At 43.7% G+C, this 24,655-nt stretch overlaps 1 protein-coding gene across 1 annotated transcript; it reads left to right on the forward strand.

Annotated features, from left to right (window-relative positions):
• Positions 1 to 12,243: 12,243 nt before the first annotated feature.
• LOC134949841 (paraneoplastic antigen Ma1 homolog) lies at positions 12,244 to 13,305 on the forward strand. Its single transcript, XM_063938552.1, has one exon. It carries the CDS (start codon positions 12,244 to 12,246, stop codon positions 13,303 to 13,305), a length of 1,062 nt encoding a protein of 353 aa, XP_063794622.1.
• Positions 13,306 to 24,655: the final 11,350 nt, after the last annotated feature.

Below are 24,655 nucleotides of genomic sequence, written 5' to 3' on the forward strand. Positions count from 1 at the left end.
GCATGTGGGTGCGTGTGTGTGTGTAGGGGTATGTGGGCGAACGGGGGGGGGGGGTGATTACCAGGGGTATCTTTAATAAATGTTGTCAGCACTGTGTTTATGTGTGTGAATGTTTTTAAGTGATGTGTGTATGTCTGTGTTTTTTAATGGAAAGTTGTGTGTTCAAGTGAAAGAGTTGTGTGTGTGTTTGTGTGTTTGTGTAATTGTGTGTGTGTAAGTGAAAGTGATGTGTAATTGTGTGTAAGTGAAAGTGGCGTGTGTGTAAGTGAAAGTGGTGTGTAATTGTGTGTGTGTAAGTGAAAGAGGCGTGTGTGGGTGTGTGTGTGTGTGTGTGTGTATAAGTGAAAGAGGCATGTGTGTGTGTAATTATGTGAAAGTGGCGTCTGTGTGTAAGTGAAAGTGGCGTATGTGTAACTGTGTGTAAGTGAAAGTGACGTGTGTGTGTAATTGTGTGTGAGTGAAAAAGGCGTGTGTAAGTGAAAAAGGCGTGTGTGTGTGTGTGTGTGTGTGTGTGTGTGTGTGTGTGTAAGTGAGAGGTGTGTGTGTAAGTGAAAGAGGCATGTGAGTTAGTGAAAGAGGTGTGTGTGTGTGTGTGTAAGTGAAAAAGGCATGCGTGTAAGTGAAAGAGGCATGTGAGTTAGTGAAAAAGATGTGTGTGTGTGTAAGTGAAAGAGGTGTGTGTGTTTTAAGTGAAAAAGGCATGTGTGTGTGCAAGGAAAGGAGGCATATGTGTGTAAGTGAAAGAGGTGTGTGTGTGTGTGTATCTATACTATTGTGAAAGGCACCTGAGTATGCTGCTACTGTTCACCCTGTGTACAAGATATCTACGGGTTCAGTATGGTATGCCGGCGGTCGGGCTCCCGGTGACCAGCATACCGGCGCCGGGAGCCCGACCGCCGGCTTACCAACAGTGTGGCGAGCGCAAATGAGCCCCTTGTGGGCTTGCTGCGCTCGCCACGCTACGGGCACGGTGGCGCGCTATGTGCACCACGCTATTTTATTCTCCCTCCAGGGGGGTCGTGGACCCCCACGAGGGAGAATAAGTGTCGGTATGCCAGCTGTCAGGATTCCGGCGCTGGTATACTGTGCGCCGGGATCCCGTCAGTCGGCATACTGAAGACCACCCGATATCTACATATGGCATATATATATATATATATATATATATCCCTATATGGGGTGGGGTGGGCACCAACATTTTATCATGCCTCCGGGCGACTAGGGTGAACTTACGCCACTGAGTAGGGACATTCACCATCTAGGCACCTACTCCCTGTTATATCATTTGCAGCTAGTTCATGAAATGTATTTTACAAAATAATAATTGTTGTAATTATCAATAATAATAATAATAATAATAGTTTGATTTATATAGCGCTCTATATAGGACTCAAGGCATTTTACAGACATAAAAAACAATGCACATAGGGGGGTCACTCTGACATGATCGCACGCTGCAGTTTTTTGCAGCGATCAGGTCACTACTGCACATGCGTATGCACCGCAATGCGCAGGCGCATCATACGGGTACAAATCGGATCGTTGCTGGCAGTGGCGTAACTAGAAATTTTTCTCCCCCAAGCCAAAAAATTCTTCGGCGCCCCCCCCCCATCCCCCATAATTGCCACTATTAAAGGGATAAATGTGCGCGCGCCTCCGCCGCGCGCCGCAAAATAGGGGGTGTGGCTTCATTGGGATGGGCTTGGCTTCACATTAAGGGGCATGGCATTGCAGGAAAAGACTACGTTATACCCCAGTTTTCCAACCTGCACGCCCAGACGTTAGCCACCACTGGAAAGAAAAATAATCCTGATTCATGCCCCTTACATTATTTGTAATTTTCCTCCTTATAGTAATGCCCAGTATACATTATGCCACATACTGCAATGGCCCTTAGACCTTATGCCACACACAATAATGCACATGACACCATATGCACACACCATAATGCCCCCGACACATTATGCCACACACCGTAATGCCCCCGACACATTATGAAAGGAATCGCAATGCCCGTTATACATTATGCTACACACTGCAATGCCCCTGATACATTATACCACATACCACAATGCCCGTGATATAGTATACAACACACCGTAATGCCTGACACATTATGACAGGAATCGCAATGCCCGTTATACATTATGCTACACACTGCAATGCCCCTGATACATTATACCACATACCACAATGCCCGTGATATAGTATACAACACACCGTAATGCCTGACACATACCGCAATGCCCGTTATACCCCATGCTACACACCGCAATGCCCGTTATACATTATGCCACACTGCAATGACCCTGAGACATTATACCACATACCATAATGCCCGTGATACAGTATGCCACACACCGTAATGCCTGTGACACATTATGACACACACCGCAATGTCCGTGATACATTATGCCACACACCGTAATGCCCATTACACATTAAGTCCTACAGTAAGGCTTCTAATTACTTTTAAATTACCTGCTCATTGCCAGGGGTTTTCATGCTCAAGGTGTCATGCTCGTTGCCAGGGGTATCATGCACTGGGTGTCATGCTCGTTGCCAGGTGTTTCATGCACTGGGTGTCATGCTCGTTGCCAGGGGTTTCATGCACTGGGTGTCATGCTCGTTGCTAGGGGGTAGTGCTTGTTGCTAGGGCTGTGCTCCCAGTGCCACATATGTCCCCAGTGCCAGATATTACCCCACGGTGCCAGGTACTCACATGACCCCAGTGCACAATATAGCCCCCCCCCCTATGTGCCAGGTACACATATACCCCCCCAGTGCCACATATGCCCTTAGTGCCAGATATTCCCCCTCAGTGCCACATATGCCCCCAGTGCCAGATATCCCCCCCGTGCCACATATGCCCCCAGTGCCAGATATTCCCCCCCAGTGCCAGATATGCTCCCAGTGCCAGATTCCCCCAACCCCCAGTGCCACATATGCCCCCAGTGCCAGATATTCCCCCCCAGTGCCATATATGCCCCCTCCCCCGCCGCCGCTGCTCCCCCGCTGGTTTGTGTTGGAGGGACACGGAGGGCACAGCGCGCGCCTCTCCTGTGTCCCTCCTGCATCATCTCCGGCGGCCGCGGGTCTAATAAACGAAGTGCCGTTCATGAGCTCTGACTGGCTCACGAACCGACACTTCTTCTATTCGACCCGCGGCCGCCGGAGATGATGCAGGAGGGACACAGGAGAGGCGCGCGCTGTGCCCTCCGTGTCCCTCCAACACGGCAGGGAGGGTTAGTAGGAGCAGATTGACATGCGGACGCTCGTCCGCATGTCAATCTGTGCTAAATCAGTGGCGCCCCGCAGCCCCTCGCCCCCAAGCCACCGCGAGGGCTGCGGGGGCAGTAGTTACGCCACTGGTTGCTGGGTGATGGATTTAACGAAGAATCCATTCAAACAGCCGATCGCATAAAGATTGACAGGAAGAAGGCGTTTATGGGTGTCAACTGACCGTTTTCAGGGAGTGGTTGGTAAAACGCAGGCATGTCCATACGTTTGCAGGGCGGGTGTCTGAGTCAGTTCCGGGACCGGACAGGCTGAAGTGATCGCAGCGGCTGAGTAAGTTGAGACCTACTCAGAAACTGCACAAACTGTTTTTGTACCGCTCGGCTGCACAAGCATTCGCACACTTGCACAGCTAAAATACACTCCCCTGTGGGCGGCGAATATGCGTTTGCATGGCTGCAAAAAGTAGCTAGTGAGCAATTAACTCGGAATGACCCCCATAATACATAAGATTTAAGTAATACAGCAACAGATAAGCTACACAGACATATAAAGAAAACCTTGAGTGCACAGTATGCATAATGCAGGATTGGTTTAGACATTTTGGGTATTCCACCCTCACAGGTACCAGGTGAAGCAGCCATCTTGGGCTCACTGTGTAGCAATACCCTGGGTGGAAGAGTCCACCCCTAGAATAGATTACACAAAATGGGGTGATTGCAGTGCCCTAATGCTCAGAGTAGGGTCCCAACAAAACCGTCAGGTCCATGTATTTTTCATCCCATCCCCAAGCGTACCAGATGACGCAGCCATGTTGGACGCACTACAAAGGTTACACTGTGGGAAGTGAGGCCCAATGCATATATGGGAAAACTGACACTTGTGTAGTGGTATGATATACCCTGCAGGGAAAGATCCACGTGAAGCACATCCTGTCCATGGAGGAACCATCCGAGGAAACAATCTGGGATGCATTGCGTAGGTTGCTGTTGGCAGGGAGTGCAATCAGTGGAGGTATACATTACAAGAATACAGATGTAGCAATGCTTATCTTTGCTCTGATGCAACATGCTGCAACACAGCTTGCTGCATGGCATGCCATCATTCCTAATATTAATGGAGCGATCGCTGGCTGCGAATAGTTGCAGCCTGGCACGCCATGCAGTATGCCGTGATACAACATGCCGCATTGCAGTAAGATGAGCATGGCACACAGTGGAGTAGAAGTATGCAAAAAAACACATTTGCATGTAACCAGTGGAAGGAGGAATATTGGGATAAGATTATTTTGATAAACGTATAAATGTCCTGGTCATGTGAGCAGTATGGATGGATATGAGAATGTAGGAAGCACGCTAACGTCCAATGGAAATGTCCCTACTGAGCCTGGCCCCGGTGCTCTCCCCCCCACGGCTCCCTGCACAGCTTTAGGGGTAGGCCCAGGGGCAGTCCTGATGTCTGATGGAGGGGTGGTACAGTAAGCCTGGTCCTGGTGTTCTCATGGCAGAGTTGAGAGAGGCCACATAATGATCATGGGCTGCAGTGTTTGTAAAAAAATGTTTCATTTTAGAATCTAGAGTAGTCCAAAGTCCAAATCCAGTTCAAACTCCAGTTCTAACTGCATCCTTTACATGTCATCCTTAAAATGCATTCTTAACAAATGCAGGCCAAGACCTTGACTGCAGGAATTGTCAGTAATGTTCTTAAATATTACACACTGTCATCAGGGCTCAGGGAGAGGTGTGTTAATCATGTGCTGCAGTCTAATTAGCAGAGGGGGTTGTTGCATTGCAGACATGATCACAGTTGCAGATAAACTTTCTTGGGGTGTCTAAAGTGTAGCCAGAGAGAGATTGAAAACTCAGATATATAAGATTGAAAACTCAGATATATAAACGTGAAGATGGGTTTTACTGTTCTATGTTGATAGCAGTCCATTTGGAGGAGGCATAGAAGATTAGATACAGTAGTTGTCCCTCTGTTTTCTCCTGTTTATCTCCAGTCTATGTCCGATATTCATATTACTGTTTCATCACACATTACACTATTCATATTACTGTTTCATCACACATTACACTAACACACTTCACATCTACTCATCTACACAGCCGGTCAAATATTGATTAAGTACAGCATGGAGACCAGTGTAGAGGCTTACTGAGGGCAATGGGGATGGTCTTTTAACACTAATTTGCAACACATTTTTAACAAGAAATGATGTGGTGCCTTACACATGTTAATTTTAATGAATTAATCAATCAATCAATCAATCAATCAATCAGTCAATCGATCATTCTTGTTTTCTGTTATAGTCTTTTCTCTCCTGACTTAATGCAAAACAAAAGTTGATATAGTCCACGTCTTAATTTTTTTTTCTTTATCAATCAGTATATCAATTGATTATTCTTGTATTTTTTATTGCTTTTTCTCTCCTGACTTGCAGCAAAACAGAAAATCGATATAGTCCTCATCTCAGTTTTAATATTTTTAATAATCAATCGATCATTCTTGGATTTTTTAATTGCCTCTTTTCTTCTGACTTGCTGCAAAACAGAAAGTTGATATAGTCATCGTCTCAGTTTTATTTATTTTTTTAATAATGATTCAATCAATCGATCATTCTTGTATTTTTTATGGTCTTTTCTCTCCTGACTTGCTGCAAAACAGAAGGTTGAAATAGTCCACCTATTTTTTATTTAATTTTGATAATCAATCAATCGATCATTCTTTTACCTACCTTCCACTATATACTCCACCTCCATTTCCCTCTACTTCCCTCAGGTCTCTGATCTAATTCTTGATTAATGAAAACATTCTTGTTACTTTCTATAGGGTCGTATAGTTTATTAAACTACCATCCTGTCTGCTATTACAGTACCACTCGGTTTCCCAGATGTGCCATGTTTAAAGTTGAACTGCCACGTGTTTGTGCCACTTCCTGCTGTCACTTAGCTTAGTCAGTCAGCTACAGATGGAGCCACGCTAGTCGTGGCTCCGTCTGTGCCTGGGCACGCCCGCCCAGGCACGCCTAGCGACTACTGGTGTCTCTCTAGAATGGGAGAGCATCTCCGTCCGGGCGGAAGAGCACACCCCCGACGGAGACGCTCTCCCATTCATAGAATGGGAGAGCATCTCTGTGCACTCCCGGTGTGACTAGGCGGACAGATCACCTAGTCACGCCGGGAGTGCACGTCTGCGATGGAGCCACCTCAGATAAGCATGGCTCCACCTGTAGCTTGGTGCAACCTTTTGGCCTAAACTGGATTAAAACAATATTGTGAGCTTTGAGGTGGTCAAACTTGGTAATGGCTGGAAATGAATGTTATTGAGGATAATAAATACTGTAGGAACAAAAATAGAACCAAATTATGTGATTTTAGATGTTTTTATCAATTTTTGAAAAAATTACACATCCGAAACCAAAACATGTGAGGAAATGAATGTTACTGAGGTTAATAAATACTGTAGGAACAAAAATAGAACCAAATTATGTGATTTTAGCTGTTTTTATAAATTTTTTAAAACACTACACATCCGAAACCAAAACATGTGAAGGCAGTTTTGGCAAAACTGAAACACGCAGTTAATACAGTTTCAGAACCAAAACACGGGGGTCAGTGCACAGCTCTAATATATACAATCACAACACAGGTTATATGGATAAATAAATATGACAGAATGACTCATATTGCTGCTGTACTAATGTAGCATAATGAGAATAATAAGGTACAATGAAATTTGAATAACTCATTTGTAATTTGGTATATTATTTCATCTAATGATTTTATTAAACTGTCATACAGAAGCATGTGACAAACACACTTCCCCGCTGTTATACATAGGTCCCGTCCCCAGTGGTTGAGCCCTGTGCTTTAACGTGGTGCTTTAAAAATAAACAGTAATACTAATGTGAATAAGCACTGATATAATTCAACAATAAATGGATGACATATAACACTTAATACAAGGGATAATGCATTTATGGCAGTCACTTATAATGCAATTTTGTGTATATAATGACATATAGAACTCATTAGACCTTTAATAATGTTTCATATCTGCAATTACAATTTTTTCCATCATTTATTAAGTAGGTGATCTTGAAATATTGATATGGCAAAAGAGAAAAAGAGAGACTGGCAAAATTGAGAAAAAGTGAAAATTGGGTATCTATGCTAATAAATTGCGTGAATTTTTTTCTCATCCATCATTTATCTTACCTCATTATGACATTCAATGCATGCTCATTTCCCCATTCATGAGCCTTTTTAAGTACTTACAATTTCCCACCATACCTTGCTCACTCTCACATGTTCACTGTTGTACCCGCAAAACAACTCTCAGCACTATTCTCATTACACTTCACTTCACCTTGACCTAACAGACAATTCCTTAACATACACTCTGACCCACTCCCTTTAATTCTTCTCAGCGACATAACCTTTCACACCACACACATGGGACACATCTTGCACACATTATCGCGCCATACACTCTTTTTGCCCCAACCTAATCTCCTATTATCACCGGACCTGCACACCGACACACAAATATATCCACTTCCCCATTTTTACCTCATATCTTGTATTCCACACTAAAAGGGGGAGATTCAAATGTTTGAAAAGTCAGTTGGGTGTCTGTTTTTTCCTAATAGACTGGAAAAACAGACACCCAACCGACTTTTCAAACATTTGAATCTCCCCCAATGACTTATACTGAAAAGTGTGACCTTTAGTAGCTATCCTAAAACACTATGTTTTTCACGCAATTTATTAGCATAGATACCCAATTTTCACTTTTTCTCAATTTTTTATTTAAAAATGTTAATGTATTTATTATATATCCCCTCTCCTATATCTAGGATTAGAACAACTAACTCTAAGGCATGGGAATAAACGTACAAATGTTCCTATCCCTATGATTAGATCCCTAGTAGCTAATATCTCCCTTACAATATATTTAAAACTATCCTCTGCTGTATAGACTAAGCCAGTTGTTTCCAAACATTTTTGAATCACGGCGCCCTAGAGTATCAGAATTTTTTTCACTGCACCCCTAGGCCAAAAATTTCTTACTGAAAAATTTAGAAAGAAATATTAAATTAAGTAAATTGTATTTATATGTCATCCTTAGGCTCAATTGTGTGGTGAGGGACAATATTTGCTTCTGTTTGTCCCCATATTTTATGACTGACAGCCACCAGCACTAGTTTTGACTATTATATTGACCATAAATAATTTGAATTGGTCCTGGACCACCAATCCATGGCACCCCTGCAAGTGTTCCGAGGCACCCAAGGGAGCCACGGCACACAGTTTGGGAACCATTGGACTAAGCACTGCCGAACACCCATATGACTTGTCCTGATTCTCAGGCAACAAACATACTTAACGCTGATGTGGTTACCTGGCAACCAAAACATAACATTGTCACATGACTTCATTGCCGAGCAACCCTTCTGCCAGCCGCGATTGGCGCTTTTACAGAACCGGAAACAACGTGCCAGAAGCGGGCCTAGGGGTTACATCCTGCTACCTAGCAACTATCTGCTGCATCAGACGTGAAGCCGCGATCGGCCTCTCACGCCCAACAGGAACCGGAAGTGATGTGTCTTGACGCAACTTCCGGGAATACGCATTTACCGGAACCGGAAGTGATGTATTAGACGCAGCTTCCGCAGAATCGATCCCAGCACGTTCTTATGAGTGTTTATTTGTAAGAGACCAATCCCCTATTTTTACCTTAAATAAGGCAGCACTTTCCACTGTCATTACACAGTAAACAAGCCACTTCTAGGTGAAACGGGCGTCTGTGGATTAGTGGTGCTGAACCGTGCACAGTTCAGCCCACTCACCTCCTGGTATCGTATACATGCCCATTTGGGTTGAAAATTGTTTACTATTTCGCTTTTTCCTTTATTTCTATTGCTATGAATTGCGTATAATATCAGAGTCTTATTTACTATTTTTTACCAAAAGTGTATATATCTCTTTACATACTGTTGTCTCCATTACAAAAAACTTTTTCCAACCCCATTATGAAATACTTGCATATATTATCAGTACAAATCCCTTGCTCCAAAGAACTGCTATGTATATTTACTCTACAAAATAGCAACACTATAAATGTATTGGATTACTGACATTCGGGTAATTGTCTCTATGAGTCTTATCAATTACCAAAAAAAACTGCTATATTGTATATCTACCCCATATAGTAGATACATTATAATTGATTTGAGTATACTGCACTGTTTGCCAATTGGGTTACCAACATCTAGGCTATTGTTAAGTGTGAGTCTCATCAATAAATTTCACATTTTCCAATTTTTCTATTTTCATTAGGCTAAGGTAACCCACCTCTCTCATTCACTGTCCGCTATATTATCATATGACAGTGGACAACAGAAGACGGACCCTGAACCTATACATTTCTTTGTATCAGATCTATTTCCGTACTCTCTCATCCAAATGCCAGCCAATCATCTCTCTGCAATGCCACGGTAACAGAGAATCTGTGCATAATATTGGACAGCAGAAGTACTTCTTATCTCGGTATGCGCCAATAACCATACACTCGCTCATTTGCAACCACTGAGCAATTACTGCCATATTTCACTGGCTATGCCTAATCTTGACTGATCTTGGAAGCAAAGCAGTGAGAAGCCCTACTGGTACCTAGATGGGAGACCTCTAGGGAATATTGGGTGCAGTAAAAACACTCCTTATTTAATGTGAAAAGCAGAAGTGTTGGAGCAACCTTTGCGTCCTTACCAATCCATCTATCTATCTAGACTATACACTTTTTTGACATCAGATCTATACACAGCAAATTAGTGTAGCCCCTATACTCATATAAAAAAAAATGAGGTATAAAATAAATACATGTACCCCTGATTAATTGTTATAAATTAACTTACTATGTAAAATAGACAAGTCAGAAAATCTACTGTATATATATATGTATGGATATTAATTGTATAAGGAGGCTGTGGTACTGGTTGTGGTAAACACAAAGAACCAACATGGACCGCAGGACTTTTATATTAATATCATGGCACGAGGGGCTTGAGAGAGACTTCCAGAAGCACCTCGTGCAAGGAGAGGAGAGAGCGTGAGTGAGGAGGGAGGAAAAACGATGGTTGGTGTCGCAGAGAGGATCGAGGGAGCAACGGAGACGGACGGAGAAGAAGCAGCTCAGTCCGAGGGGAGAAAGCTATTCTCTACCGGAGGAAGAGAGAAGGCACCTGACATCCGACGGGACTAGCAAACCGGAGGAGGAACGGATCGTAGACCACTGGCATCATAGTGACGAGTGGAGCCGGAATCTCGCAAGCACCTAACCCCGCCATACACCGGAGCGCCCAGCCACCTGCAAGTCAGCTCCTGCTGCGGAATATCTCGGTAAGACACCTAGCTGAGATTAGCGGTAGAGCCTGCATATTAAACCCGGGAGGTAAATCAGTCTAGAGAGGATGGCTGGGGTCACCAAGCGACGGGTGGAAGTGCCTTAGAGGAGGAAATATAGAGAGAGTCAGGACCACCATTACCTGCAGTATAATTTCCGTGCCCGCAATTCGGGGGAGGAGTCAAGGAGCCTAATTAACAACTCCATGATATGGACTGTGGCCAGGAGTGTGTATTTGCAAACCTATATAGAGATATACACTAGTTCTGTGATGATTCTAAAGGCCAATGTTAATGTATACATTGAGGAGTGAATCACATAGTCCACCTCCATATGGCTTCCATGGGAGGAGGCTGATGCTATGACTGTGAAGAACTGGCGACAGCCCCTCCTTTATAGCCCCCGGAGTAAATACAGCTCGTCAGAGGATTTCACATCCCGATCTTCCTTCCGCTTTACGGAATTATTTATATGATCACTCTGCAGAGGAATACGAAAATTATACGTACACTATAATAATATCTGTTTTCCCTTTTCTTCATAATTTATCATATCTGTGGTGAACGATTAATTGAGGAATTAACTATTACCCTAATATCTACGAAATGGTGACGAAGGCACCCGCAATATAAATAAAATACTTTGACCTCCCTGAAATATATACAAAGTATAGCATATTGTATGGCCCATATTTCTATTCTAATATAGTCTATCCTGAAGTATGAGCACTGAGAAGCCCTGTTTAGTCCCTCAATAGGTTGCTCTTTTCAGCGTTGGAACAGTGGAAAAGTAGGATCCGCCTTCTATCCTATTAATGGTACTACTAATATATATAACAGTATTGTACTCTTCCTAGAATATTGACATTGAAGTAACTCTAGCTAATCAAGAAGTAGTACGTAATCCATTCAATATGATATATGTCTGTGCAAAAGCAAAGATACATACAGGAAGCTAACTTCATTAGTAGAACCAACCCAACCGACCTTTGAGTAATCAACGTCTCATGGGCCCCAACACGTGCACCAACTGTATATTAGTATAGACTATTATAATAATACTATTTAATATAAGCGCAGCGACTAACCCAGTACTTTTCCTTTACAAAGTGGGTTTTTTAAGGGTTTTTTGTGATGCATGCAATTTAATTGTATATAGAGGGGGAGGGAAAATATTAATTCTATATATACTCTTACAGCTAGAAAATGTTATAATCTTATAATAAAGTGACATAGTTATTCACTAATAAGGGGTATGGTATTTATTAGAAGTTAACACTTACCTTTAATCCGGAGTCCTGGGAAACGAGTCCGAAGAGGATCTGGAAAACACAGAAGACAAATATTTGAACCACATTTGGTAGGTGTATACAACACACTAAAATTACGATCATTGTTTTGGTAAAGGGAAACATTCCCTAAGGGCTTTCCCAAGTTAGCCCAACTATATCAAATCGATCAAATTAGCTTGGGTGGAGGCACTGCTGGTGGTAATACTTAGTAACTCTGGTGTCTAAGGTAGAGACGAGGGGGAGAGGGTTACATTTGGAGGCACTGCTGAGATCCTGAACCCTAGGTCTCTTGTTTATTACTAGGTAGGATGGCAGGAGTAAGAAAGGAAGATATCTTCCGTTGGTGTAGAGAAAAGGAGATAACTGTGGAAAGCAGTTTTGGATTAACTGGAAATTTGACTGATGCCAGCGATGATAGTATCATCAATTCAGTCAAGTTTCTGTATGGAGTCAGCGATCCGCGTATTGTGGATAAATGGAAAGGGTTAAATGGTAATATCACCGCTGTATTAATCAACAATAAGAACCTGCTAGACCCAGTGTTGCTTCCTAGTATGGTGGTAGTGGAGGGAGTACCTGGGTGGAAAGTACATGTGGTATGGCCTGAGTGGAAAAGCAGTGGGACTGGAACCGATATCCCGTGTGAAGAACTGGGCACGGGGGAGCCAAATATACTAGCTACGGGGGACCTTGTTCCTCCACCAGTGGCTGATACAGAAGTACCCCATCAACGGGAGGATGCAATTGAGAGTCAAGTGGATACAGTAGTGGGCAAAATGGTTAGTCATTTGGAAAAATGGCACTTTGAAGGGGGATATCGACGCCTTAGGATATTTTCAGGAATCACACCTATTCCAGCTGGAGAGGAGACCTACGAATTGTGGAGGGAGGCGGCAACCCAACATTCAGAGGAATGGCAATGCCCTGACCATGTCAAACGCCAGAGGGTGGTGGAAAGTCTGAGGGGGCCAGCTATGGGGGTAATTCAAGCTACCCGAAGAAGCAACCCAAAAGCCACCCTGAAAGATTATCTGGAGGCCTTGGACTTCTCTTTTGGTACAATGGATGATGTCGGGGATTTGTTAGCTCGACTGAACCATACTTATCAAGATCTGGGAGAAACATTGACTCATTATGTGTACAGGGTAGATAGACTTATTTATAAAATAGTGGACAAAGGGGGCATCGATAAAGATACAGTGGATAGTCGGAGACTGACACAAGTACTAAAAGGAGCGTTAACTAGCAATCCGGTAGCACAAAGATTGAGGTGCACCATGTCGGCTGCCCGGGCCCCTACATTGAATGAACTAGTTAGAGAAGTGAAATTAGAGGAGGTGCAAATTGAGAATAGGGAGAAAGGTTGTTGAAGCTCATGGAAGAACAAAATAAGAAACTGGAACAGTTAATAGCACTTCAGACGGTTAATCCCTATAGTCCGGTGTCTATCCAGGGATTTGATCGGGGAGTGAGAGCAAGAAGGGAGAACCGCCCTCCCATAATTTGCTATAGCTGTGGACAAGCTGGTCATCGATCCTTCGAATGCCCGATGAACGGAAACAGTACCCGGAGGAATGGAAGTAATGGTAACTATCAGAGGAGAAATTTACAGTTGGAAAACTCCAACGGGAGTGCTGTGAACCCCTCACAGGCTCCCCAGTAATTATCGTTCATGCCATGGGGAGTGCTCAGTGGTCCTCGGAGATTCCGGAGACTCTGATGGGCAATGCACCTAGGACCAAGGCTATGATTAATGGACATGCCTGTAATGTTCTGTTAGATAGTGGCTCCCAAATTTCCATTGTTTTCGAATCCTGGTACCAGAATTACCTGACAGATGTACCCATCCACCCGTTGAGTGGGCTCACCATCTGGGGATTGAGCGAGCAAAAGTACCCTTATTTGGGATATATCATCACACAAATCACTTTCGAGCCTGGACTGATATCCCCTAATGAAACAGTCCCATTTGTAGCTTTGGTTTGTCCAGACTCCCCTGGAGACAACGGGGAGTTACCTGTTATTGTAGGGACCAATACCAACATGTTTAAAAGCCTAATTAAGTGGTGTGATAAGCAAACACTGAAAAGTGAGGTAGTCGAGAAGAGTCGATCGGAAGGATCTGTGATCCCTTGCAAAAGAGTGGATATTAACCTTTCAAAGTCATTACTGATAAAATTGGAGTCCTGTTTCCAAGGGAGTGACATCGACCCCCACAACCGAGTTCTACTATTAGAACAATTACAGCAGAGAGATGCCGTATTTTCACAAAGTGAGTGGGATCTAGGGACCGCCAAGGATGTAGAACATCGGATTAAACTGTCTGACGAGACCCCCTTCAGAGAGCGATCTCGTCGATTGGCACCCGCTGATTTCGAAGACGTACGGACTCATTTGCGTAACCTTTCAGAGAATCAGGTGATTGCTGATTCGGAAAGTCAATATGCCTCCCCCATTGTGGTTGCAAGAAAGAAGAGTAGTGAGATCCGGCTGTGCATCGATTATAGGACATTAAATCAACGTACTATACCAGACCAATACACTGTCCCCAAAATTGAAGAAGCTCTGGACTGTTTACAAGGAAGTCAATGGTTTTCCGTACTAGATTTACGGTGTGGGTATTATCAAATCCCAATGTGCGCCAGTGATAGGGCCAAGACTGCGTTCATATGTCCCATCGGATTTTTCGAATTCTTAAAAATGCCCCAGGGTATAACGGGAGCGCCGGCCACCTTTCAGCGGACCATGGAAAAGACTGTGGGCGACATGTGCTACCGCGAGGTCCTAGTTTATTTAGATGACATCATAGTCTTTGGTAAAACATTGGAAGAACACAACGAGAGGCTCTTGAAAGTATTGGACCGACTCCAACGGCGAGGGTTGAAACTATCCATTGAGAAATGCCAGCTATGCCGATCCATGGTGAAGTACCTGGGGCATATTGTTAGTAGACAGGGGATTGCCACCGATCCGGAAAAGGTAGCTACCGTTATGAATTGGCCACGACCAAACACCCTTAAAGAATTGCGATCCTTTTTAGGATTTTGTGGTTATTATAGAAAATTTGTACCTAAATACTCTAAAATAGCCCGACCCTTGACAAATCTAACCAAAGGATATCCCCCCATTGCTACTAAAGGAAGGCTGAATTCTCAAAAGAGAATGGAATACTTTTGTCCCAGAGAACCCTTTGGGGATAGGTGGAATGAGGCATGTGAAGACGCATTCAATAATCTCAAAGAACGACTGTCGCAGTCGCCTGTGCTAGCTTATGCTGACCCAGAGCTTCCATATGAGGTGCATATTGATGCCTCCTTAGACGGCCTTGGAGGAGTATTGTACTAATGGAGGGAGGATCAACTCAGACCAATTGCGTACGTCAGCAGGGGTTTATCGGGGAGTGAAAGGAATTATCCCGCCCACAAACTAGAATTTTTGGCTTTGAAGTGGGCAATTAGTGAAAAATTCCACGACTATTTGTACAGAGCCTCTTTCACAATACATACGGATAATAACCCGTTAACCTACATTCAGTCAACAGCCAAACTAGATGCTACTGGTCATCGATGGTTAGCGGCTCTGTCTAACTACCAATTTACCATCAAGTATCGACCTGGTGTCAGCAATCAGGACGCGGATTCCTTGTCTAGGATAGCTCACAATGAAGTATCCTCACCCCTGGAAGAATGGATCGAGGTCCCAGCTGCGGAAGTAAGAGGCCTATGTCAATGGGTTAGAATAAACCCAATTGCTCCTTTAGTGGGGATAGTTAATACCGGGGCTTCGGCACAGGCAATACCTCCTCCATATCGTAGATTGAGCCCATCAGCAATGGAAGGATTGGAGATGGTGTCGCGGGACAAATTATCTCAAGAGCAAAGGGATGATACTCATATTGGTCCTATATATAAGTACTTGGAAAACTCCAAGCAGTTGATCGCCTGTTCTGGACTATCTAGGGAAACTAGAGTGTTGTGGCGACAGATTAAGCGACTAAAGATAAGGAAAGGGGTGCTTTATAGGACAACCCGAAACATAGCAGGCACTACTCGATTACAGATAGTATTACCATCTAAATATAAATCTATGGTATTGGTTGAGTTACATAATCATCATGGTCATGTGGGACAAGAAAAGACCCTAGGATTGATAGCTGAGAGATTTTTCTGGCCATTAATGAAGAGGGATGTCGAACAGTTCTGTAAATCATGTGGAAACTGTGTACTAAGGAAAACGGTACCTGGCAATGCCGCACCTCTTATCAACTTAAAGAGTGCAGGGCCCTTCGATTTAGTGTGTATCGATTTCTTATCCCTAGAAGGCCCCGACGGACGCGAAAGTAATATCTTAGTTGTCACTGATCACTTTACCAGGTATGCGCAAGCCTATGTCACGGTAAATCAAAGGACAGTGACGGTGGCTCGTACGCTGTGGGATAAATTTTTCGTCCATTATGGGCTGCCTGCACGAATTCATTCCGACCAAGGGAGGGAGTTTGAAAGCAACTTAATTAAAGAATTGTGCTACTGTTGCGGCATAAGAAAATCCAGAACTACACCGTACCATCCGCAGGGGGATCCACAACCCGAAAGATTCAACCGGACGTTATTAAATATGCTGGGAACATTGAATGACAAACAAAAGCGGTTATGGATACAACACATTACATATCTAGTTCATGCCTAAAATTGTACCCGGAATGAGGCGACGGGGTATAGTCCCTACCTACTTCTGTTTGGTAGAGAAGCAAGGTTACCTATAGATGTGTGTTTACCTACACAAATCAACGCTCCTTCCTGGGGTTCCCATTCCCATTATTTGAGAAAATTACAGCAACAATTACAAGAAGCCTATACACTGGCTCGAAATAATGCAGAGAAAATGGGGAAGAAAAATAAAATACAACACGATCGGAAAGTAGTAGAACATTGCTTGCAACCCGGGGACAGGGTATTGATTGAATTGCTAGGAGTACCCAGAAGACAGAAGCTTAAGAATCGATGGAAAACCGATCCATATATAGTATTAAAGCAACTACCTAATATACCAGTATATCAGCTCATTCCGGAGAAGGGAGAAGGAGCTGTAGTGACATATCACAGGCAACATATATTACCTATTGCCCAAAACATTAGATGGGATGAGTCAGAGACGGGACCTTCTCCTGGGCACTACAAAACCTCACCTGCAACATCAACATTGTTGACTACATACCCCGAAGAAGAGGATAGTAGTCAGGAAGATGAACCCTTTGGAAGTGGGGTATATTATAAAGACAAGGAGTATATAGATGCTGGTAGTACAATGTTCTCCACAGGGGGCCAACCTGATTTACCTTCAACTGCTCCAGAAGGGGAAGTAACCTATATAGATGGAAATCCGAATGTGGACTTGGGGGAGAGTCATTGGGCCAAAGAGGATTATAATAGTCCTATTAGAGGATTTCTTAATGATGAATACGATACTAGTGGTGAATCAACAATACGTACACGGGACAACCCACCCAGACCCCAGAGGATAAGAAAACCACCCCTTATACTTACCTATGACCGTTTGGGTATGCCCACGGAGATACCTTTGACGATTCATCCTAGTGTAGTAATGTCATGGCCTTATTTCGGATATGGAATAGATTGGGGGTAAAGTTATGTATTATAAGGTACCCTGTGGCCCATATAAGTACAGGATGGGGATTCCCATTTTCACATAAGAAGGGTAAAATGGGATCCCCAGGGGGAGAGTGTAGCCCCTATACTCATATAAAAAAAAAAAAAAATGAGGTATAAAATAAATACATGTACCCCTGATTAATTGTTATAAATTAACTTACTATGTAAAATAGACAAGTCAGAAAATCTTCTGTATATATATATATATATATATATATATATATATATGTATGGATATTAATTGTATAAGGAGGCTGTGGTACTGGTTGTGGTAAACACAAAGAACCAACATGGACCGCAGGACTTTTATATTAATATCATGGCACGAGGGGCTTGAGAGAGACTTCCAGAAGCACCTCGTGCAAGGAGAGGAGAGAGAGTGAGTGAGGAGGGAGGAAAAACGATGGTTGGTGTCGCAGAGAGGATCGAGGGAGCAACGGAGACGGACGGAGAAGAAGCAGCTCAGTCCAAGGGGAGAAAGCTATTCTCTGCCGGAGGAAGAGAGAAGGCACCTGACATCCGACGGGACTAGCGATCCGGAGGAGGAACGGATCGTAGACCACTGGCATCATAGTGACGAGTGGAGCCGGAATCTCGCAAGCACCTAACCCCGCCATACACCGGAGCGCCCAGCCGCCTGCAAGTCAGCTCCTGATGCGGAATATCTCGGTAAGACACCTAGCTGAGATTAGCGGTAGAGCCTGCATATTAAACCCGGGAGGTAAATCAGTCTAGAGAGGATGGCTGGGGTCACCAAGCGACGGGTGGAAGTGCCTTAGAGGAGGAAATATAGAGAGAGTCAGGACCACCATTACCTGCAGTATAATTTCCGTGCCCGCAATTCGGGGGAGGAGTCAAGGAGCCTAATTAACAACTCCATGATATGGACTGTGGCCAGGAGTGTGTATTTGCAAACCTATATAGAGATATACACTAGTTCTGTGACGATTCTAAAGGCCAATGTTAATGTATACATTGAGGAGTGAATCACAAAGTCCACCTCCATATGGCTTCCATGGGAGGAGGCTGATGCTATGACTGTGAAGAACTGGCGACAGCCCCTCCTTTATAGCCCCCGGAGTAAATACAGCTCGTCAGAGGATTTCACATCCCGATCTTCCTTCCGCTTTACGGAATTATTTATATGATCACTCTGCAGAGGAATCCGAAAATTATACGTACACTATAATAATATCTGTTTTCCCTTTTCTTCATAATTTATCATATCTGTGGTGAACGATTAATTGAGGAATTAACTATTACCCTAATACCTACGAAATGGTAACGAAGGCACCCGCAATATAAATAAAATACTTTGACCTCCCTGAAATATATACAAAGTATAGCATATTGTATGGCCCATATTTCTATTCTAATATAGTCTATCCTGAAGTATGAGCACTGAGAAGCCCTGTTTAGTCCCTCAATAGGTTGCTCTTTTCAGCGTTGGAACAGTGGAAAAGTAGGATCCGCCTTCTATCCTATTAATGGTACTACTAATATATATAACAGTATTGTACTCTTCCTAGAATATTGACATTGAAGTAACTCTAGCTAATCAAGAAGTAGTACGTAATCCATTCAATATGATATATGTCTGTGCAAAAGCAAAGATACATACAGGAAGCTAACTTCATTAGTAGAACCAACCCAACCGACCTTTGAGTAATCAACGTCTCATGGGCCCCAACACATGCACCAACTGTATATTAGTATAGACTATTATAATAATACTATTTAATATAAGCGCAGCGACTAACCCTGTACTTTTCCTTTACAGAGTGGGTTTTTTAAGAGTTTTTTGTGATGCATGCAATTTATTTGTATATAGAGGGGGAGGGAAAATATTAATTCTATATATACTCTTACAGCTAGAAAATGTTATAATCTTATAATAAAGTGACATAGTTATTCACTAATAAGGGTATGGTATTTATTAGAAGTTAACACTTACCTTTAATCCGGAGTCCTGGGAAAAGAGTCCGAAGAGGATCTGGAAAACACAGAAGACAAATATTTGAACCACATTTGGTAGGTGTATACAACACACTAAAATTACGATCATTGTTTAGGTAAAGGGAAACATTCCCTAAGGGCTTTCCCAAGTTAGCCCAACTATATCAAATCGATCAAATTAGCTTGGGTGGAGGCACTGCTGGTGGTAATACTTAGTAACTCTGGTGTCTAAGGTAGAGACGAGGGGGAGAGGGTTACATTACCTTATACCAGGGGATGATGTTACAGCTGGAACTTAACATTGGACTAACATTACAGTCGTGATTATTTTGGTATGTGACACTGTCTTTTACCTTTGATATTTTACTGATATTCATTTGATATTTCTATTCTGATATTTTCACCTCAGGTGCAACTGTCACCAAGAACATTTAGTTCTCGGAGTGTATTTACCTCCAGTTTTGATTAAGAATTTATGATATCAGATGTGGAGGTGAAATTCTGAAACCTTCCTTATGTGTCATTTTGTGTGTTTGTTTGTGTACAATCCTTTTATCATATTTAATTAAAAGTTAAGTTTTATTATATAAAGAGTGCCCCAACACAGAGTCTCTCTTTTTCTTTTTTGCCACATCAATAGTTCAAGATCACCTACTTAATAAATGATGGAAAAAATTGTAATTGCAAATATGAAAGTATTTCAGTGGCGATGGAAGGTTATGTGCTTTATCTAATGCTGCTTTTCTTGTTTCAAGCCCCATGTATAGTTTTGCCATATCGATACGTACCATTGACTCTTGGTAATTCCTTGGATACCTACTACAGACATCTTTCATGTATATGCACTGTTGGTTCACAAGGGACATATTTCATAAGAGCCCTTTATAAAGATTGCTAAAAAGGTCCTGTACGGTACCAAATCGAACCCTTCTCAAGTGTACCTGATCTTGAAATATTAAAAGATTGCCAAGGGCATATGATCACTAAGGGTCCTGACTCAAAGGTGCGAAAAAGATTGCAGCCACTTGCCGAAACACAATAATTTCACTTTCCATAACACACCTTTGACACCTCATCTTTTTGTGAAGACTTTAGGTCACCTCCCACTCTCCACACTGGACGATCCATGGATTGCAGAAGCCATTTCAAGTAATAGGGAAGCAGAGGCGTATCTACCTATTGGCAAGGATGGCACTCGCCAGGGGCGCCAGCCGAGGAGGGGCGCCACCGGACGGTGCCACCAGCGGCCAGGCGGTAGATACACTTCGTACCTTTGTTCCCCCTTCCCCTGGCAGTTCCTCACCCGCCCCGGCATCAACCACGGCAGGAAGCAGCAGGAGTCACTGTAAGGCACCAGGCAGAGCCGGCCCTAACCAATATGATGCTCTAGGCAAGACTTTGACTGGTGCCCCCTTGAACAGATGCTAGTTCCGCCTCTGACCCTGTACCCCTTTCCCAGCACCATCACCCCTCACCCATAGCAGTCCTCAATTTGGTGCTTCTACCCCTTATATTTTAAATAGGAACAGTGTGCACATTCGGTGCGCAGCCCAAAACGGGGCATGTTCTTGCTGGGAAGGGGCATGGCCACACAATAACACCCTTAGTTGAAATTATACCACACAGTACTGCAACTTTATTCACATTATATCATGCAATAGTGTCTCTTATTCACGTTACATCACACAGTAGTACTGTACCACATTACTCCTCACACTAGTGCCGCTTATTCATTTTACACCACACCATATTGCTCTTTATTCCCATTAGACCACACAGTAGTGCCCTTTCTATACATTACGCCACAAAGTACTGTAGTACACCTTATACACATAATGCCGCACATTAGTAATGCATTTTGTATGCAGATAGAGCTGCAGTCACACACAGAATATAGGCATGCTGCATATCATTTTAATCAGCAGGAGCTGCTTATGCCCATAGGCATTCCAAATGCCCTTGGCATTTGCCTAGTTTTCCTATGCCTAGGGCCAGCCCTGGCACCGGGGGCCGGCGCCGCACCGCATTACAATAAAGAAACATTGCATAAACTACAGCTCCCAGCAGCCCTTGCTTCTGTGAGCTGTAGTTAATGCTATGTTTCTTTATTGTAATGTGCTGGACACCGGCACCTACAGTGGCCCCAGCCGCTGGCTGCCGTGGTTGTTGCCTGTTGCCAGGGTGGGTGAGGAACTGCCAGGGGAAGAGGGAACAAAGGTACTGCCTCTTCACGTCCCTCCATTGCCCGGCAGGATTATAAATATATATATATATATGCACTATGAGCACTGACAGTGAAGACGCCTGCTGCTGCAATTTTTCCCAATTTGGTGCTATTCACGCATCAATTGGAGCTCTTGAACCAGCGCCGTCTGTGCGGCAGCTCCTGATTGGCTGCCAGTCCGCAGAAGATTAGATAATGATCTGGTCCAGAGAAGATTTGATAATGGTGGCGGTCATAGGAGCAGCGCCGAAGGCCGGCGACCAGAGTCTCCTCACCCGTGCCACTGCTCACAGCCTTCTCCACACCACAGATGCCCACAGCCGCCTCCTCTGCACCGCCACCACAGGGCCTCCTCATCCACCACACCGCCGACCACAGCCTCCTCCACGCTGCAGATGCCTACAGTCTGCTCATCCTCCGCACGAGCGACCACAGCCTCCTCCGCACCGCCGCTGCTCATTAGATAATCTCTTACCCTGCTGCCTTTCTCTCTCCTCAGTCCACATCATGTATGTCCATGATGTTCCTCTCTTTGTCACTCTCCCTGTCCCTATGATCCTGCTGTCACTCTCCCTGTCCCTGCTGTCACTCTCCCTGTCCCTATGTCCCTGCTGTCACTTTCCCTGTCCTTATGTCCCTGCTATCACTCACCCTGTCCCTGCTGTCACTCTCCCTGTCCCTGAATTTTCAGTATGGCATAATGTGAATTTTGTCTCATTCAGTGTGAATTGTGGCTCATACTGTGTGGCATCATGTGACTTGTGGCTCATACTGTGTGGCATAATGTGAATTTCATCTCATTCCGTGTGCATAATGTGATTTTTGTCTCATTCAGTGTGAATTTCGGCTCATACCGTGTGGCATATGTGAATTTCGGCTTATACTATGGGGGTAATTCCAAGTTGATCACAGCAGGAAATTTTTTAGCAGTTGGGCAAAACCATGTGCACTGCAGGGGGGCAGATATAACATGTGCAGAGAGAGATAGATTTGAGTGTGGTGAGTTCAATCTGCAATCTAAATTGCAGTGTAAAAATAAAGCAGCCAGTATTTACCCCACACAGAAACAAAATAACCCACCCAAATCTAACTCTCTCTGCACATGTTATATCTGCCTCCCCTCCAGCCACTCCCGCGTTTCAGGGAAAAACGCGGGAGTTGCTGGAGAAACGGGGGAGTGTCTGGGCGAACACTGGGTGTGTTTGTGACGTCAAACCAGGAACGAAACTGACTGAACTGATCGCAGTGGCAGAGTAAGTCCCGAACTGCTCAGAAACTGCAAAGAAATTTCTATTCGCAATTATGCTAATCTTTCGTTCGCAATTCTGCAAAGCTAAGATTCACTCCCAGTAGGCGGCGGTTTAGCGTGTGCAAAGCTGCTAAAAGCAGCTAGCGAGCGAACAACTCGGAATGAGGGCCATGGTTTTGCCCAACTGCTAAAAAATTTCCTGCTGCGATCAACTTGGAATTACCCCCTATGTCATGTAATGTGAATTTTGGCTCATTCCATGTGGCATAATGTGAAAGTTGCACCAGTACTAGATAGTATAAGGGGTCTTACTATTGTGGTAAATAATGTGTATAAGGGACATGACCCCTTTTGAGTAGCCACGGCCCCTTTTCTGGGGTGCTTGCATATTACAGCCTTTACTTTTCCATGCCGCCACTTCAAAATTTCCACATCGACCACTATATATATCTTCTTTAAAAAACAATCTACCTATTTCTCAATTTTTACGAGTTATGCGCATAAACAATGATGCGGGCAACAGAGAGAAACAACTTACAGAAATTAAACAAAGGTTTACCGAGAGAGGTTATTCAAATAAGGTGATTAACAACAGTTTACGCAAAGCTAGACGTAAATTTAATGAGACCACATCTGCTGCCTCGTCCATCGATAACCGCATGGTCTTTACGACCAAGTATGACAATTATGCACAGTTTACGCGTAAAACTTTACGCAAGCATTGGCCAATTGTAAAGTCAGATCCTGGGTTACCTTTCACGCACATGGATCCACCCATGATGGCTTATAAACGGGGACCAAACCTAAGACAGATTCTCATGAGACCGACAGCGGTACCCGAGACTAAATTGAATTTTCTCCAGATCATGAGCAGCAAACCGGGTTGCTTCTCATGTGGCAAATGTACAACCTGCAGATCTTTACTGACTGGCTCTACGTTTCCGCACCCTCACTCAGGGAGAAATATCAAAATCAGGTATCATCTACACTGTAGGCTAGACTTTGTGGTTTACACACTAACTTGCCCGTGTGGATTACACTATGTAGGCCTTACCACCCGGTGTTTCAGGGAACGAATGGCAAACCATCGGTTGTCCATTCGCACGGCTATCCAAACGGGTACGACTGATAAACCCGTTGCCAGACATTATCTACAGAGAGGACACCAGGTGGCAAACATCAAATGCAGACTCATAGACTGGGTCCCACCGTTGTCACATGGTGGGGACCGTACTCTTGCTTTACGACAACGCGAGAGTTTCTGGATTTCTCATCTCAATACAGTTTCACCTAAAGGCCTAAATGAACATTCTGCTATGAATGTTTTCCTGTGAATCATCTCTGAGGTTAGGTCCCCAGCAATTTCTTATCCGTTGAGCCTTCACACCCAATCGGTTTACCCATACTGGACTACCTTTAATCAGTAGTCCATCAGTAAGCAAGAGCTGGGAGTTTAGCAGGCAAGGGAAGATGCGGGTGTAGAGAGCTCATTTCTTACAGACATATGTGAACGACGCCATCTGTATACTACTAGACCCTATCTGACATAGATGACTATGTTACATATCCCTTTAAAATATATATTTAAGTACTATTCCTTTCTAGTCCCTAGTAGTATAATA

This window comes from Pseudophryne corroboree, chromosome 8, assembly GCF_028390025.1.
Source record: "Pseudophryne corroboree isolate aPseCor3 chromosome 8, aPseCor3.hap2, whole genome shotgun sequence".
NCBI lineage: Eukaryota > Metazoa > Chordata > Amphibia > Anura > Myobatrachidae > Pseudophryne > Pseudophryne corroboree.